This window comes from Macaca nemestrina, chromosome 16 (assembly GCF_043159975.1).
Source record: "Macaca nemestrina isolate mMacNem1 chromosome 16, mMacNem.hap1, whole genome shotgun sequence".
In the NCBI taxonomy this organism is placed as follows: Eukaryota; Metazoa; Chordata; class Mammalia; order Primates; family Cercopithecidae; genus Macaca; species Macaca nemestrina.
The window spans coordinates 81,628,447-81,644,311 of record NC_092140.1 but is presented as its reverse complement, the minus strand read 5'-3'; the positions used below and the strand labels follow the sequence as shown (position 1 = coordinate 81,644,311).

The window sequence follows — 15,865 nt, the reverse complement described above, 5'->3', positions numbered from 1 at the left end:
AGCTCACTGCAGCCTCCGCTTCCCAGGTACAAGCCATTCTCCTGCCTCAGCCTCCAGAGTAGCTGGGATTACAGGTGCGCGCCACTGCACTTGACTAATTTTTTGTGTATTTAGTAGAGACAAGGTTTCACCATGTTGGCCAGCCTGGTCTTAAACTCCCAACCTCAGGTCATCCTCCCACCTCGGCCTCCCAAACTGCGCCTGGCCTGAAAAGTTTTTAAAGAATAAAACTCAAGTATTTTCTCATTTATCATCCGTTGGAGTTTAAGGTGATTTTATTTCTATCATGGAAAGAATAGCCACTTGGTCATGTATTGAGGAGTAATAAATGGTCCCTGATCAGCTCAGCATTTTTTCCCCTCATATATTTCTGCTTTATGCCTGTACTAAAATAGTGTCTAGAGTGCCTACTTAACAGGAAAAGCATTAGCAGTAAAGAGTTTCTTCCATCACATGCTGTCCCTTCTGCCTCCCCTCCGTCTTCCCACTCCCTTATTCCTCTTCCCTGTCACACACACATTTATTTTGGAATCTGAACTTTCCAAGATGAAAAGCAGTTTGCTTTCATTAAGTAGCATGATAATTCATGCCTGACTTGAAGTAAAGAAAAAAAAATAGTCAGGCGCGGTGGCTTACGCCTGTAATCCCAGCACTTTGGGAGGCCGAGGCGGGCGGATCACCTGAGGTTGGGAGTTCGAGACTAGCCTGATCAACATGGAGAAACCCCCGTCTCTACTAAAAATACAAAATTAGCCAGGTGTGGTGGTGCACGCCTCTAGTCCCAGCTACTTGGGAGGCTGAGGCGGGAGAATTGCTTGAATCTGGGAGGCACAGGTTGTGGTGAGCCGAGATCGCGCCATTGCATTCCAGTCTGGGCAACAAGAGTGAAATTCTGTCTCAAAAAAAAAAAAGCGGGGGGTGAAGAAAAAGAAAAAAATATATTGCAGTGAATAAATTGAAAGTAACCAAAATATATAATTATTTGGACAAAATCTCCGGGCAGTGCAGTCTTAGGTGTCCTGTTGCTCACAGATTCATGAGAAGCAGTTGTTAGGTGAGCTCTCTGCCTCCCCGGCCCCTCCCCAGTTTGGGCATCTGTGTGCTTGTTTGCAATCAGAGTGCTGGTGACTTAGAAGTAATGCCACTGCTTAAGGTAAAAGTATCCCCTGAACATATCTTCAAGTTCCAGATACAGATATTTCAAAAGGAAAGAATCTAAGAGATAAGGAAGCTAGGTAAGATAGTCGAAATGTTCTGATCATAAGGTAAGATGCTTATATTTTGGACTGTTTAGTGGAGATCTTGTATTGTCTAGCTAACAGAGGTAATATCGTGACTCTGGAATACTGGTGATATACTCTTCTAGAGAAGTGAAAGTTAGGCAGTGGATTGACAGTCATACAGTGTTTCTTTGAAAAACAGAAGTTAGGCAGTAATTTAAAAAAATAAAAACAAGACACGAACAAGAAGACTCCATTAGTCTGTCATCTGTTTGACCTTACTCACCACATACCAAAAACTTGTGGATGCTTGTTGTTTCTAACAGAAATCTTGGAGAAAACAAAGTCCAGTGTGACTCATCATTCCCTCACTGGGCATAGGCCCCTTCGGAACGTATTTGAATCAGATGTATAAGAAATTACCCAAAACTGTAAGCTGCCATGTTTTTATGGCATGTAATGGACATAGTGTGGACATTATATATTTTCTTAAATAGCTATAAATATTTTAAATTGGGATAGTATATAGTTAATAAGCTTAAAAAGATGGCTGCATTGCTTCATTATATCTAAGATGCAATTATGATACAGGTGATGAACACAGAACAAGGACTTTGAATTTTTCCCCCCACTCTGCCCCTTACAAGCTTTATGGTCATGGGCATGTCACAGTTCTGCTGGGACTTAGTTAGGTATTTGAATTATATTCTCATGTAGAAGAATTCAAGTCAGTATTAAGTCTTTCACTAAGAGGAAGCTATTAGGTTGAATCCTATGAAGATGCTGGTTTTATATGCCAAAAATGATCCAATTTCTGTATTATGTAGAGGGTTTTGTTTTGTTTTTTTAATTCTTAGCCTGAACACCAACTGCCATGCACTCTCCTAAGAACAATCTAGGAGAGCCCATCAGCCAAATCATGGATTCACCTTAGGATGGGAGCACGGGGATGGAGGGGAAGGGAATTGCTGTTCCTTTCAATGACTGTAGTCTTGATGCCAGTGGTTATTTCCCACTTGTGTCATGACTTTGCTGCTTCTAGTAATAACTCTTTGCTGCTGCTTTGTTTAAAGTGAAAAACCCCTGGAATATAGATATATATAGATCAGAACAGCCAACTAGTGACCTGGTATAGCTGGTGTATGTTTTTTGGTTTTGAAAGGGTTTTCTGTTGGTTTGGTTTGGTATGGGAGAATTGCTCATTTAAAAAATTGAATTAGTTAGCAATGTTTGTTAAATGATTTCACAGAAAATTATAATTACTGACCGGGCAGAGTGGCTCACACCTGTATTCCCAGCACTTTGGGAGGCAAAGGTGGTTGGATCACCTGAGGTCAGGAGTTCAAGACCAGCCTGGCCAACATGGCAAAACCCTGTCTCTACCAAAAATACAAAAATTAGTTGGCCATGGTGGTGGGTGCCTGTAATCCCAGCTACTCGGGAGGCCGAGGCAGGAGAATCGCTTGAACCTGGGATGCAGAGGTTGCAGGGAGCTGAGATCATGCCATTGTACTCCAGCCTGGGTGACAAGAGGGAAACTCCCTCTCAAAAAAAGGAAAGAAAATTGTAAATTCTTGACTGAGTATGGCGACTCATGCCTGTAATCCCAGCACTTTGGGAGACCCAGGTGGGCGGATCACTTGAGCTCAGGAGTTTGAGACCAGCCTGGGCAACATGGCAAAACCCTGCTATTACAAAAAGAAAAAATTACAAAAATTAGTCGGGCGTGGTGGCATGCACCTTTTGTCCCAGCCACTAGGGCAGCTGGGGCAGGAGGATCAAATGAGCACAGGAGGTTGAGGCTGCAGTGTGCCGTGATCGTACCACAGACCACTGCACTCTCCAACCTGGGCAACAGAACGAGACCCTGCCTAAAAAAATGTAAATAAATATAATATATATGTATATCTGCATTCTTAAATAATTAGAAGATCTGATAATAAATACTGTGCCTACATTCCTACAGAGTGATAACCAGCTAGAGCTGAGGACTTGCTACCCACCTGGGGTGGAGCATATTCTCTATTTTCTGGTTTGCTCTAGCCCCAACCTCTCTCTCTTACATCCTACTGCAATGGACAGGCCCCTGTAGACATTTGAGTTTGTGATTCTCTTACACCATCCAATAGACTTTCTGCAGTGGTAGAAGTGTATTGTATTTTTGTTGTCCAGTATGATAGCCACTAGCTACATGTGACAATTAAACACTTGAAAGGTGGCTAGTGTCCTTGAGGAGGTGAATTCTTAATTTTTTATATTTTTAATTCATTTAAATAGACACATACGGCTAGCGGCTACCATATTGGACAGTTCAAGTCAACAATGGAGTATTTTCCTTTACTGGCTATTTCCTACAGAGTGAAAAGCAAGCCTTAATGCATTTTATGTGTATTCTCTTAAATGCTGAATCTAAATGTTAACGTATATTACTGTAAGCCTTATGATTTGAAAACCAAATAACCCTCTCTAATGAAATGGAGCCTGAGACTTTTCTTTTTTCCCCCTTATTTGTTTATTCAACACACTGGGTTTTACATGCCTGTTTTGGGCCCTAGGCATATGATCATGGTCCCTGTTTTCATGAAGCTTACAGATAATTAATAAATATTTCCAGAGATGCTTGCCCAAGTCATTTAATATTTACTATCTGCAATCCCTTCAGTAGCCCTGCCAGATAAGGATATAATACATTTACTTGTTAATTCAAAGCCCTAAAATTTCCTCATTGCCACTTAGATTCACATTCTGATAGATTGATGTATACTTACTATTGCAGTCCTCTGAAAAACAGCTTACTGCCAGAATATTGAAACTTCCTATAAAGGTGCTGTTTTAAAACTAGGCTTCTTCATAACTTTTTCATATTCGTAAATCAGCTTAGCCCTCACCCTATTACTTCACCTGGCCTTTCTCCCCGCCTTCTGTCTGCCTTCTTCCAAGCTGCGCCTTCTGCTGGAACTACTTTTTTTTTTTTTTAAACTGACTTTGGGCCAAGTGTGTTTGCTCTCACTCCAGGGCAGTCTCAGCACTCTACTGCTCTTCCTGCTTCTTGCCATGAAAACTTTTTTCTTCCTTCACCCTGCAAATATCAGCCTCCATCTCCCCCTTTCAAAAATGAAATACATATGTTTAGAAAATACACTTTCTTTTGTAGAACCTATCCTTTAAAAAATAACAAATTGCAATCAGATGCACAAAAGATAGATGAATGCTGAAGTGATATATTTATGTTTTTAAATGACCTTTACATTGACAGTTGCTGGTGGAAACATTTGTTGTTTAGGGTTTTTGTAGTTGTTTAATTCCGTTGATAATGAAATTAGCAAGGCAGTATTAGGGCTTTTGCTTAGATATGAAAATAGTCCACATGTATAAAATTAGGCAGAATTATGGTATTTGTTAATATGGGACTCGGCCTTTTTCTTTGTGATCTAATTGTCTAACAAAGGTGTCATTTATCCATTTGCTTAAAGAATATTTATGGAGTTGCTATTATATGAGAAATGCTGTACTTACAAATGAGATAAATGGAAGATTTATTGGCTGAAACTTACAGATTTCTCTTCCAAATCTGCCAGCAGTTTAGGTTGAGAGTTTGGCCTTTTTTCATGTAGTTAGGTCTTACCAGTGTTCGTCCTATAAAATATTTGGAGGATGTATATGCTACTATTATTTTTATTACATGGATTTTATGTTTTCAGAATATACAAAATAATTTGCAAATTAAATTCTCAGTATAGTACATAACTTTTCACAAAATGTAAGAATGAAGTACAGTTGTTTCTTGGTATCCCCAGGGGATTGATTCCAGGACACCCTCAGATACCAAAATTCTCGGATGCTCAAGTCCCTTATATAAAATCATGTTGTATTTGCATATAACCTACCTGCATCCTTCTGTGTACTTTAAATCAGGGGTCCCCAACGCCTGGGCTGTATACTGGTCCATGCCTGTTAGGAACCAGGCCACACAGGAGGAGTGAGCAGGGGCAAGCGAGCATTACTGCCTGAGCTCCAGCTCTTTTCTGATCAGCAGTGGCATTAGATTCTCAAAGGAGCATGAGCCCTTCTGTAAACTGCACATGCGAGAGATCTAGGTTGCATGCTCCTTATGGGAAGGAATCTAACTAATGTCTGATGATCTGGAATGGAACAGTTTCATCCCAAAACCATCTGCCACACCCTCCACACTGTCGGTGGAAAAATTGTCTTCCACAAAACCAGTCCCTGGTGCCATAAAGGTTGGGACCGATATGTTAAATCATCTCTTGATTACTTACAATACCTAACACAATGTAAATGCTGTGTAAGTAGTGGTTATACTGTTTTTTTTTTTTTTTTAATTCATTTTGTTTTATTGTTGTTTTTGGGGGGTTTTGTTTGTTTTTTGAGACGGAGTCTTGCTTTGTCACCCAGGCTGGAGTGCAGTTACACAGCCTCCACCTCCTGGCTTCAAACGATTCTCCTGCCTCAGCCTCCTGAGTAGCTGGGATTACAGGCAGCTGCCAACACACCTGCCTAATTTTTGTATTTTTAATAGAGACACAGTTTCACCATGTTGGCCAGGCTGGTCTCAGACTCCTGACCTCAAGTGATCCGCCAGCCTTGGCCTCCCAAAGTGCTGGGATTATAGGCGTGAGCCACTGTGCCCAGCCAGTTTCTTGGTTTTTTTTAACAAATATTTTCTATCCACAGTTTGTTGAATCTGCAAGTGCCCAATGTGCAGATACAGTGGCCCAACTGTAATTTTGACAAGGGTAATCATAACCATGGTTATGTCCCAATGACTTAGTGACATTCACTTACTAGGAATCTTTTTTTCAGTGTTGTAAAGGAGAATGTGCTCTTTCTGTGTGTGTGTATAGAATTGTGTTAGTTGTAGGAAGGCTGATGACTGTCAAGGAGAAATTACTTTGAACTAAGTTCCATGAGATTTTAATTCGAGATTTTATTCTGTTACACGGCCTTTTTGGGACCATATAGAGTTAGGATTAATTGCATGAACCCTAGATTGAAAAGAGAAAAATCCGATTTTGTTTTGTTTTTGCTTACTATGAGGAAAAAATGATATTGAGATGATATAGGAAAAGTTCTTACCACAGTTTCCAGCACACAGTAAGTGTTCTTTATATGTCTTATTTTTGTTACAGTTGTCATTTTATTCGTGTTCTATTTCTATGCTAGGTAGCCCTTGAGCTTTATTTTTTTGATGGGAAAAAAATATGAGTTAAAACTTATTCTTTAGATAGTAATAATAGAAAGACTAGTAATTCAAGAAGTTGATCTTGACTGTTTCCTTATAGTAGTAACAAAGCTATTTAATTTTATATAACCAAGGTTATACAATGATAGTCATTGTTAGTCATTATTTCTGTCTCTTTTTTTGAGACAGAGTCTCACTCTGTTGCCCAGGCTAGAGTGCACAGGTGCAATCTTGTCTCACTGCAACCTCTGCCTCCTGGGTTCAAGCGATTCTCCTGCCTCGGCCTCCTGAGTAGCTGGGATTACAGATGTGAGCCACCATGCCTGGCTAATTTTTTGTATTTTTAGTAGAGATGGAGTTTCATCATGTTGGCCAGGCTGGTCTTGAACTCCTGACCTCAAGTGATTCGGCCTCCCAAAATGCTGGGATTACAGGCATGAGCCACTGTATTTCTTGTCCGGAGAAAAGAGTTACTCTTGAAGCTTTGTACATCAGATGTTTGCATCTATTTTAATGTAAGTGTGAGGCGGGAAGAGAAACTGATATCTTTATGTAAAACATTAAGAATTCAAAATAGAAGGTGGTAGTTTTTCTTCTCTTATTTTCAACTGGAATAGTTTTTCTACATCTGAAAATGGAGCATGTAATTTACAAATTTTCTAGTAAAATATGGTGAGTCCCATAGGAAACAGTTTTACAGTGATGTAGTCTGTCTACCCTGCTTAAGTTATAGTTGCTGAGGCCAGAAATCTGAGCCCAGTTATTCTTTTTTTAAAAAAAAATTTTGTTTTTAATTTTTAGTAGGTTTTTGAGGAACAGGTGGTGTTTGGTTACATGAGTAATTTCCTTAGTGGTGCTTTGTGAGATTCTGATGCACCCATCACCCAAATAGTGTACACTGTACCCAATGTATAAGCTTTTATGCCTCATCCCCCCTTTCCTTCTTGGCTGGGCATGGTGACTCACACTGGTAATCCTAGCTCTTTGGGAGGCTAAGGCGGGCAGATCACTTGAGGACAGGAGTTCGAGACCAGCCTGACGAACATGGCGAAACCCTGTCTCTACTAAAAATACAAAACAAACAAACAAACAAAAAACAGGTGTGGTGGTGCATGCCTGTAATCCCAAGAATCGCTTTAACCTGGGAGGCAGAGGCTGTGGTGAGCTGGTATCACGCCACTGCACTGCAGCCTGGGCGACAGAGAGAGACCCTATCTCAAATTAAATTAAGCTTCCTGAATATAAGCTATTCTGTTAGACAGATACCTGGCTTTTTTGTTGGTTTGTTTTGTTTTTGAGATGGAGTCTCTGTCACCCAGGCTGAAGTGCAGTGGTGTGATCTCAGCTCACTGCAATCTCTGCCTCCTGGCTTCAAGCAATTCTCCTGCCTAAGCCTCCCAAGTAGCTGGAGCTACAGGCGCCCACCACCACACCGAGCTAATTTTTTGTATTTTTAGTGGAGATGGGGTTTCACCATGTTAGCTAGGATGGTCTTGATCTCCTGACCTCGTGATCCACCTGCCTCAGCTTCCCAAAGTGCTGGGATTACAGGCATGAGCCACCGCGCCCGGCCACCTGTATCCTGTATTTTATTTTTTCCCAAGTATTTTAGTGTTTTTGATGTTATAACTCAGGCAAATAATTTAGGGACTACTTTCATACTTCACCAACTTGAATTTCCAAGAATACCATTCTAAAGTTCCCTAAAATTAAAATTGCAGTTTTTGTTGTTGTTGTTGTCTGTTTTTGAGATGGAGTCTTGCTCCGTTGCTCAGGCATGAGTACACTGGCGAGATCTCAGCTCACCACAACCTCCTCCTCCTGGGTTCAAGCGATTCTCCTGCCTCAGCCTCCCGAGTAGCTGTGATTACAGGCATGCACCACCACACCCAGCTAATTTTTGTATTTGTAATGGAGACGGGGTTTCATCATGTTGGCCAGGCTGGTCTCGAACTTCTGACCTCGTGATCCACCCACCTCAGCCTCCCAAAGTGCTGGGATTACAGGCGTGAGCCACTGTGCCAGGCCTGATTTTTTTAAATAAATGGAGTTTTATTTCATTAGAATGAATTCTAGTTCAAGCTTGACTAAATTTGTTACTTGATAATAGTCTTGCTTTGTGACAAATAGATATGCATGATTTATGACTAGCATAGCAATTATTTTATAAATGTACTGTATGTTTCCAAGCACTTTCTCTATGTCTGTGGGGAATACCAGAAGACATGGTTAGTCCTGGCATTTGAAGAATATATGTATTTATATTCTGAATTTGCACCAAGTTTTTTTTGTTTTTTGTTTTTTGTTTTTTTGAGACAGAATTTTGCTCTTGTCGCCCAGGCTGGAGTGCAGTGGCACGATCTTGGCTCACTGCAACCTCTGCCTCCTGGGTTCAAGTGATTCTCTTGCCTCAGTCTCCTGAGTTGCTGGGATTACAGGCACCTGCCACCACGCCCAGCTCATTTTTTTGTATTTTTGGGAGACACTGGGTTTCACCATGTTGGCCAGGCTGGTCTTGAACTCCTGACCTCAGGCGATCTGCCTGTCTCTGCCTCCTAAAGTGCTAGGATTACAGGCGTGAACCATCACTCCCAGCCAGCACCAAGTATTTTTTTTATGGTTTACAAAATAAAGTAAAACGTAGCCTGGCTGTATCTAAGTGATCGGCCATTATTTTTCTATTTCTGTTCCTTGAAAACAACAATGTATTTTTAAATTTTCTGAAAAAGTGGAGACTCATTTTTTAAAATGGTCAGGGTAGCCTTTTAGCTCGCTCCCAGGTCAGACTAATACCTCTCTATGTAGTTTGTTGTTCTGTTTTGCAAACCACGTATTTCCAAATTATATTATTTTGTACAAACCTAGATAAACCTTACCTTGACTTTGAAAGCATATTGAGGTCGGTAATGTTTAATTTAGTATACTGTTCAGTGATGATATGGAGTTGCCAATTGTTCTTGACACTTCATGAGCTAGTGTTAAATGAATTATTTAGTGTTAAGTAAAGACCCCTGCTAAATTATTTTAAATGATTCAAAGTGAGTTAAAGTACTTTAAGATTTAGTACTTTATTATATTTTCAGTTCATGCATTAACCTTTTTAGTTTTGAATCATAAGATGTCCTCTTTTAATTAAAACCCTTGTGGTTTCCTTTTAAATGTATAATAGAACAGTTAAATTTTTTAAATGAGTTGTTTTTTTAAAAAAATCAGTCTTTTCCTTTATGTAAAAGGTTAAATGCTTTGAGGATAAAAACTACATGATACTGTATGAGTGATGAAATTGGCTTTTAGAATTGTTGAATTAAAATTGAAAGTATGCTACATAAACCTGAGTCTGGATGCAGTGGCTACAAATAAATTCAAGTGTGAGAGTGTGACCAGAATAAGCTACCGTTTATAAAGAAGCACTTCACTAAACAAACTGAAACCCTGAGGAAATTTCAAATTGTGAAGTAATGGGAACAATCATTTAATATGGAAGGAAGGAGCTAGTGCATGCCTCCTTCCTTGAATGTCTCATAAGATCAAATCGTGGAGATGACTGAAACAGGGAAGATAATTTAGTGGCAACATAACAGATTACCAGTTAGAGAGGCCAGACCCCTGAGAGCTGATTGCATTAGAGGGAGATGGGGCTAAGATTAGGACACAGGTATGTTCAGAAACAGACTGACACTTAGCTGTGTTTCCCACCACTTCCACCCCCCACAAAGTTAACACATTTAGCCGTCCTGACGCTTTGTAAACATTCCTGTATCTGTCTTCAATCATTTTTCTCTCTCTGAAGGGTTATCTCTTAGAAGCTTTGACATAACTTTCCTCGGAGGAATCATTTCCACCTAATCTTTTTGTCTTATCTCTTCTTTTTTGTTTTTCTTTTTTTGAGACAGAGTCTCACTCTAGTGTCGCCCAGGCTGGAGTGCAGTGGCACGATGTTGGCTCATTGCAACCTCCGCCTTCTGGGTTCAAGCGATTCTAATGCCTCAGCCTCCTGACTAGCTGGGATTACCGGCATGCACCACCATGTCCAGCTCATTTTTGTATTATTAATAGAGACGGGGTTTCACTGTGTTGCCCAGGCTGGTCTTGAACTCCTGACCTCAAGTAATCTGCCTGCCTCCACCTCCCAAATTACAGGTGTGAGCCACCACGCCCAGCCCGCCTTACCTCTTATAAGCATGAGCAGCTCTGCTCCAGTTTACCCTCAAAATGCACACATTGGGATTAGTATTTTCTTGTTATCAGTATGCAGTCAGTTGTCCTGCCATCCCTCCATCACCCTTGTTCATCTTCAGTGCTGCAGTTAATTATAATATTAAATGCTTGTCTTCCACTAGAGCAAGTCTTTACTGCTGTGTCTCCAACCTCTAACCCAGCGCCTGGCAGAAGTGGGTACCCAGTAAACACTTGCTGGATGATTGACAGCAAGAGGCTCCTTCCAGAGTCTGGCTGTGGCACAGCTGCAGCCAGAGGCAGGTACAGGATAATGGTAGGGAGAACTGGAAAGATACGCGGGGACTAGATCCCAGAGAGTCTTAAAGTCCTAGGAAGGAACTTGTGCTGCACCCTGAGAATAGTAAGAGGCCATCGAAGAATCATAAATCTAAATCCATCCTTGGGTCGCACATCTCCCTTCTAGACTCTAGCTAGTTGATTTCTCAGTCTTAGCAAGAAACTTGAATCCATGTCCATAGAAACTCGATGTGGCACATGAAAAACAAAGTATAATTGTAAGTATTATTTATGGTTACATATCCAGTAAGTTTCTAAAGACACTTCCAGAGAACTTTTTGTACTTTATAAAGTAAGCCATCTTATGTATTTAAAGGATAAGTACGGATTTATAAATAACTGGAATAATTTAAATATTTATATTTCCATACAGAAATGAGTATACTGAATTTGGGGATCATGGTAAAAACAAAACCTATGACATTTTTAGATTTCAAATTGAAAAGGCAGTTGGTAGATATCTTATATCTTCTCAGCAGTTTGATAGTATATACCTGAAAATAAGCAGAAGTAAATACAGAATTATCTTCATCCAAGGAATTAAATAATAGGAACGTTATATAAGCAAGCACCTTTTATACTTAATTCTGCTTTTGAAGGAATTTAAAATGGAAATGTTTTTAGTTTCTGTTTTATTGATCCAAAGAATTTAAAGCCCCATTCAAATAAAATAATACATAGTGTTAAACTCGTGTTATTTTTTAATAGCCAGCATTTTTGTGGTTTTCAAATGAACCATCCAAGAAATTATAGTATTTCTTCTCTTTTTAAGAAAGTGTACTTCTTCGGGTTATAAAAGTAATAGATACTTATTGCAGAACATTTAGAAAACAAACTTAAAATGCATCCAGTCTGATCTCTTCCTTCTCATCTTTCATATTAGTTTCACCATTTAAAAAAGAAAAAAAAAACTGCCTTTTTTTTTTTTTAATTAAAGGCAATTTTCTAACATGGTTTTCAATTTTTTTTGCTGTAACCATTGCATCTCACTGGTTCCTGTTGGATTCATTTTCCTTCTTACTGAAATAAATTCTTGAGTAGTTTCTCAATGAGGATCTATAAATAATAAACATAAGCTTTTGTCCAAAAATGCTTATGTTTTACACTTACCCTTCAATTATAATTTAACTAGATATGTTATGCAGTTTTCTTAAATATATTACAATCTTGTATTTTGATATCTTGCTGATGAGTTTAAAAGGTACAGTGATAACTTTTGCATCATTAAAAATAGTTGGCTTAGAAAGCTGTACTTTTCCTTCCTTAAAACAGTTTTTTAAATTTACTGTGCTGATATATGAAGTGAATTAATTTTCTAAATAAGTAAATGATTATGAGTCTTTCTATACTTAACATAAAACAAAATATCCTAAGATTGCTACTTAAATATACATGTACTAGTCAACTACTATGTTTTATAATATACTATATATGGTGGCATATATTTTCAAAAGCAGTGTTTTGAGTTATATTTTATTTCCTGAGATATGGTCTCACTCTGTTGCCCAGGCTGGAGTGCAGTGACACAATCACAGCTCACTGTGGCCTCGACCTCCCAGGCTCAAGTGATCCTACCACCTCAGCCTCCTGAGTAGCTAGGACTACAGGCACTGTGCCTGGCTAATTGTTTTTTCTTAATTTTTTGTAGAGACAGGATCCATTTAGATGGTGTCCTGCAGCAGTTCTAGAGCAGTGCTGTCTCGTAGATGTTTCTGTGATGATAAAAATGTTCTCTATCTGTGCTGTTCAGTAAACCTTGAGTGTTGATATATTCTCTTTTTATTTGCTTTTATCTTTTATCAGCTGAGTAGACATTTTGAATTAATAACTTGATTGATTTTATACTATGTAATTTAAGATGATTTATTTTTACATGAAGATCTTTTTCCCCCAGAAATTTGAGGCTGATAAGCTTCTTGGTTTTAGTGGTTAAGATTTGCCTATATAGGCTGGGCGCGGTGGCTCAAGCCTGTAATCCCAGCACTTTGGGAGGCCGAGGCGGGCAGATCACAGGGTCAGGAGATCGAGACCATCCTGGCTAACCCGGTGAAACCCCGTCTCTACTAAAAAATACAAAAAACTAGCTGGGCGAGGTGGCGGGCGCCTATAGTCCCAGCTACTTGGGAGGCTGAGGCAGGAGAATGGCGTAAACCTGGGAGGCGGAGCTTGCAGTGAGCTGAGATCCGGCCACTGCACTCCAGCCTGGGCGACAGAGCGAGACTCCGTCTCAAAAAAAAAAAAAAAAAAAAAAAAAAAAGATTTGCCTATATAATAAGCAGGTGAAAAGTACATTCTGGCATTGTAATAGTTTGTATGTTTAGCTTAGGTACTGGTTTCTACATTATAGTCACATATATTCAGTGCATTTTTAAAGTATTAATGCTAGTATATCCTCTGAGGTTACCTTTTTATATATTAGTTGTCATTGAATAAGAAGAATTATAGAAATAATAACTCTTCATATTTCACTCTGCTAAACAAGAGTGTTAATAATGCCTTATATTATTTTTCAGATTGCAAATAGAAGAGTCTTCCAAACCTGTGAGGCTATCACAACAGCTGGAAAAAGTTGTAACAACCAATTACAAACCTGTTGCTAATCATCAATACAATGTAAGCCTTCTGCTTGTCTCTCTTCATTCTTTTATATCTTCGTTCTTTTCTGTATCATAGAGTCTTAGGTTTTCAAAGAACCTGAGCATTTATGCACCTTGCCATCAGGTGCTCAAAATACAGTATCTGATCTGGACTTAGTAAGGAATGTAACTGCTAAAAGTATAGAAAAGATATTCACTCTACATTGCAAGTTATATAATGGCTAAGAGAAGGCGACCACTGTCCAAACTGCCCTTGATAAGTTTTTACAAAGAAATAAAACACTTCAATTCTCAATGTTGCTAATGTTTTAAATTACAATGTACTAAATAAATATTAGTTTTACTGTTTTTAAAAATTATTCTATACCTTTGTGATGAACCATAGGAAAGTTTTTAATGTGTTAACAAGAATTTTTAAAGGTCATGGAACAGTGGTAATTTTTCTCCTCGATTATTAAGATCACTTTGCCTGGTTTCAGCTTTCACAGGCATTTTAATGGTCTCATACCACCATGCGAAGTGAGGACTATCTGTACAGTAGTACTCCCTTATCCACAGTTTCACTTAATGCAGATTCAGTGACCCACAGTCAACTATAGTCAAAAATTTTGAATGGAAAATTCCAGATACAAGCAATTCATAAGTTGTAAATTGTGCAACCTTCTGAGTAGTATGATGAAAACTAGCACCATCTTGCTCCATCCCATCCATGATGTGAGTCATTCCTTTGTCCAGTATATCCACATTGTATATGCTACCCACCCATTAGTCACTTAGTAACCCTCTTGGTTAACAGATTGATCGACACATGATGAAAAGAAAGAAGGAGAGTGAGTACAGAACACCAAGATATTTTGAGAGAGTGAGAGAGAGAGACCACATTCACAGACTGTTACTACAGTATATGGTTATTGCTATTCTATTTTATTATGGGTTATTTTTGTTAATCTCTTACTGTGCCTAATTTATAAATTAAACTTTATCATGGATATGTATGTATAGAAAAAAACATAATATATAGAGTTTGGTACTATCTGCAATTTCAGGCATCAAGTGGGGAAGGGAGGTGTCTTGCAACGTATCTCCTGCCAATAAGGGGAAAGTATTGTATATTTATATTTCAAGACATTTTTTATTGTTGTGTATCTTATATATACTATATATATTATACAATATACACATTTGTTGCATACATATTATGTATACTTTGTGCCAGGTATTGGTCTGAGTGCTTCATAAGTGATCACATTTAATCTTCATTCCAACCCTATGAAGAAACTACAACAGATAAGGTAACAGGCAGAGAGACTGATTTACTTGAGGTGGCACAGCCAGTAATTGATCAGTCCAGGTGTTGAACTCAGGCAGTCTAGCTTAGGAGCCATACTGTTAACCACTGTGTATGTTGCTGCTGCTGATTAGCAGTTGCTAAAAGGGCTAAGGGTTTTGGGTTTTGAAATATCTGTAATGTAGTAAGTGTGATGGTTTCCTGAAAATAAAATACCCAAGTTAAGTCAAATAGCAATTAACAGCTGGAATTTTATGTCCCACTTTGTTGTTTAAGATTACCTTGGCCGGGCACGGTGGCTCAAGCCTGTAATCCCAGCACTTTGGGAGGCCGAGACGGGCGGATCACGAGGTCAGGAGATCGAGACCATCCTGGCTGACACTGTGAAACCCCGTCTCTACTAAAAAGTACAAAAAACTAGCCGGGCGAGGTGGCGGGCGCCTGTAGTCCCAGCTACTCGGGAGGCTGAGGCAGGAGAATGGCGTGAACCCGGGAGGCGGAGCTTGCAGTGAGCTGAGATCCGGCCACTGCACTCCAGCCTGGGCGACAGAGCCAGACTCCATCTCAAAAAAAAAAAAAAAAAAAAAAGATTACCTTTGATACTGAGTTTAGGAAAAAAATTTTCTTTAAGACTAGCCTTGGCGGGGGACGGTGGCTCACACCTGTAATCCCAGCACTTTGGGAGGCCGAGGCAGGCGAATCACCTGAGGGTCAGGAGTTCAAGACCAGCCTGGCCAACATAGTGAAACTCCGTCTCTACTAAAAAGACAAAAATTAGCCAAGAGTAGTGGCAGGCACCTGTAATTCCAGCCACTCGGGAGGCTGAGGCAGGAGAATCGCCTGAACCCAGGAGGCAGAGGTTGCAGTGAGCCGAGATCACACCACTGCACTCCAGCCTGGGGGACAAGAGTGAGACTTCATCTCAAAAAAAAAAAAAAAAAAGACTAGCCTTTAGTATCAACATTTATTAAGTGACACAGGATAGTATCTACCAAACTACTACTTTATGAAATTTGAGTGATTGTTTTATATGAAAGTACCA

General features: G+C 39.4%; 1 protein-coding gene across 1 annotated transcript in view; it reads left to right on the top strand.

The window, feature by feature from the left end:
* LOC105491696 (general transcription factor IIF subunit 2) overlaps window positions 1-15,865 on the top strand; it is a 170,120-nt gene that overhangs the window by 122,408 nt on the left and 31,847 nt on the right. Inside the window, exon 6 of the mRNA XM_011758278.2 lies at window positions 13,452-13,551. Within this exon, the coding sequence (XP_011756580.1) occupies window positions 13,452-13,551 (100 nt within the window). The remainder of the gene's footprint in view (window positions 1-13,451; window positions 13,552-15,865) is intronic.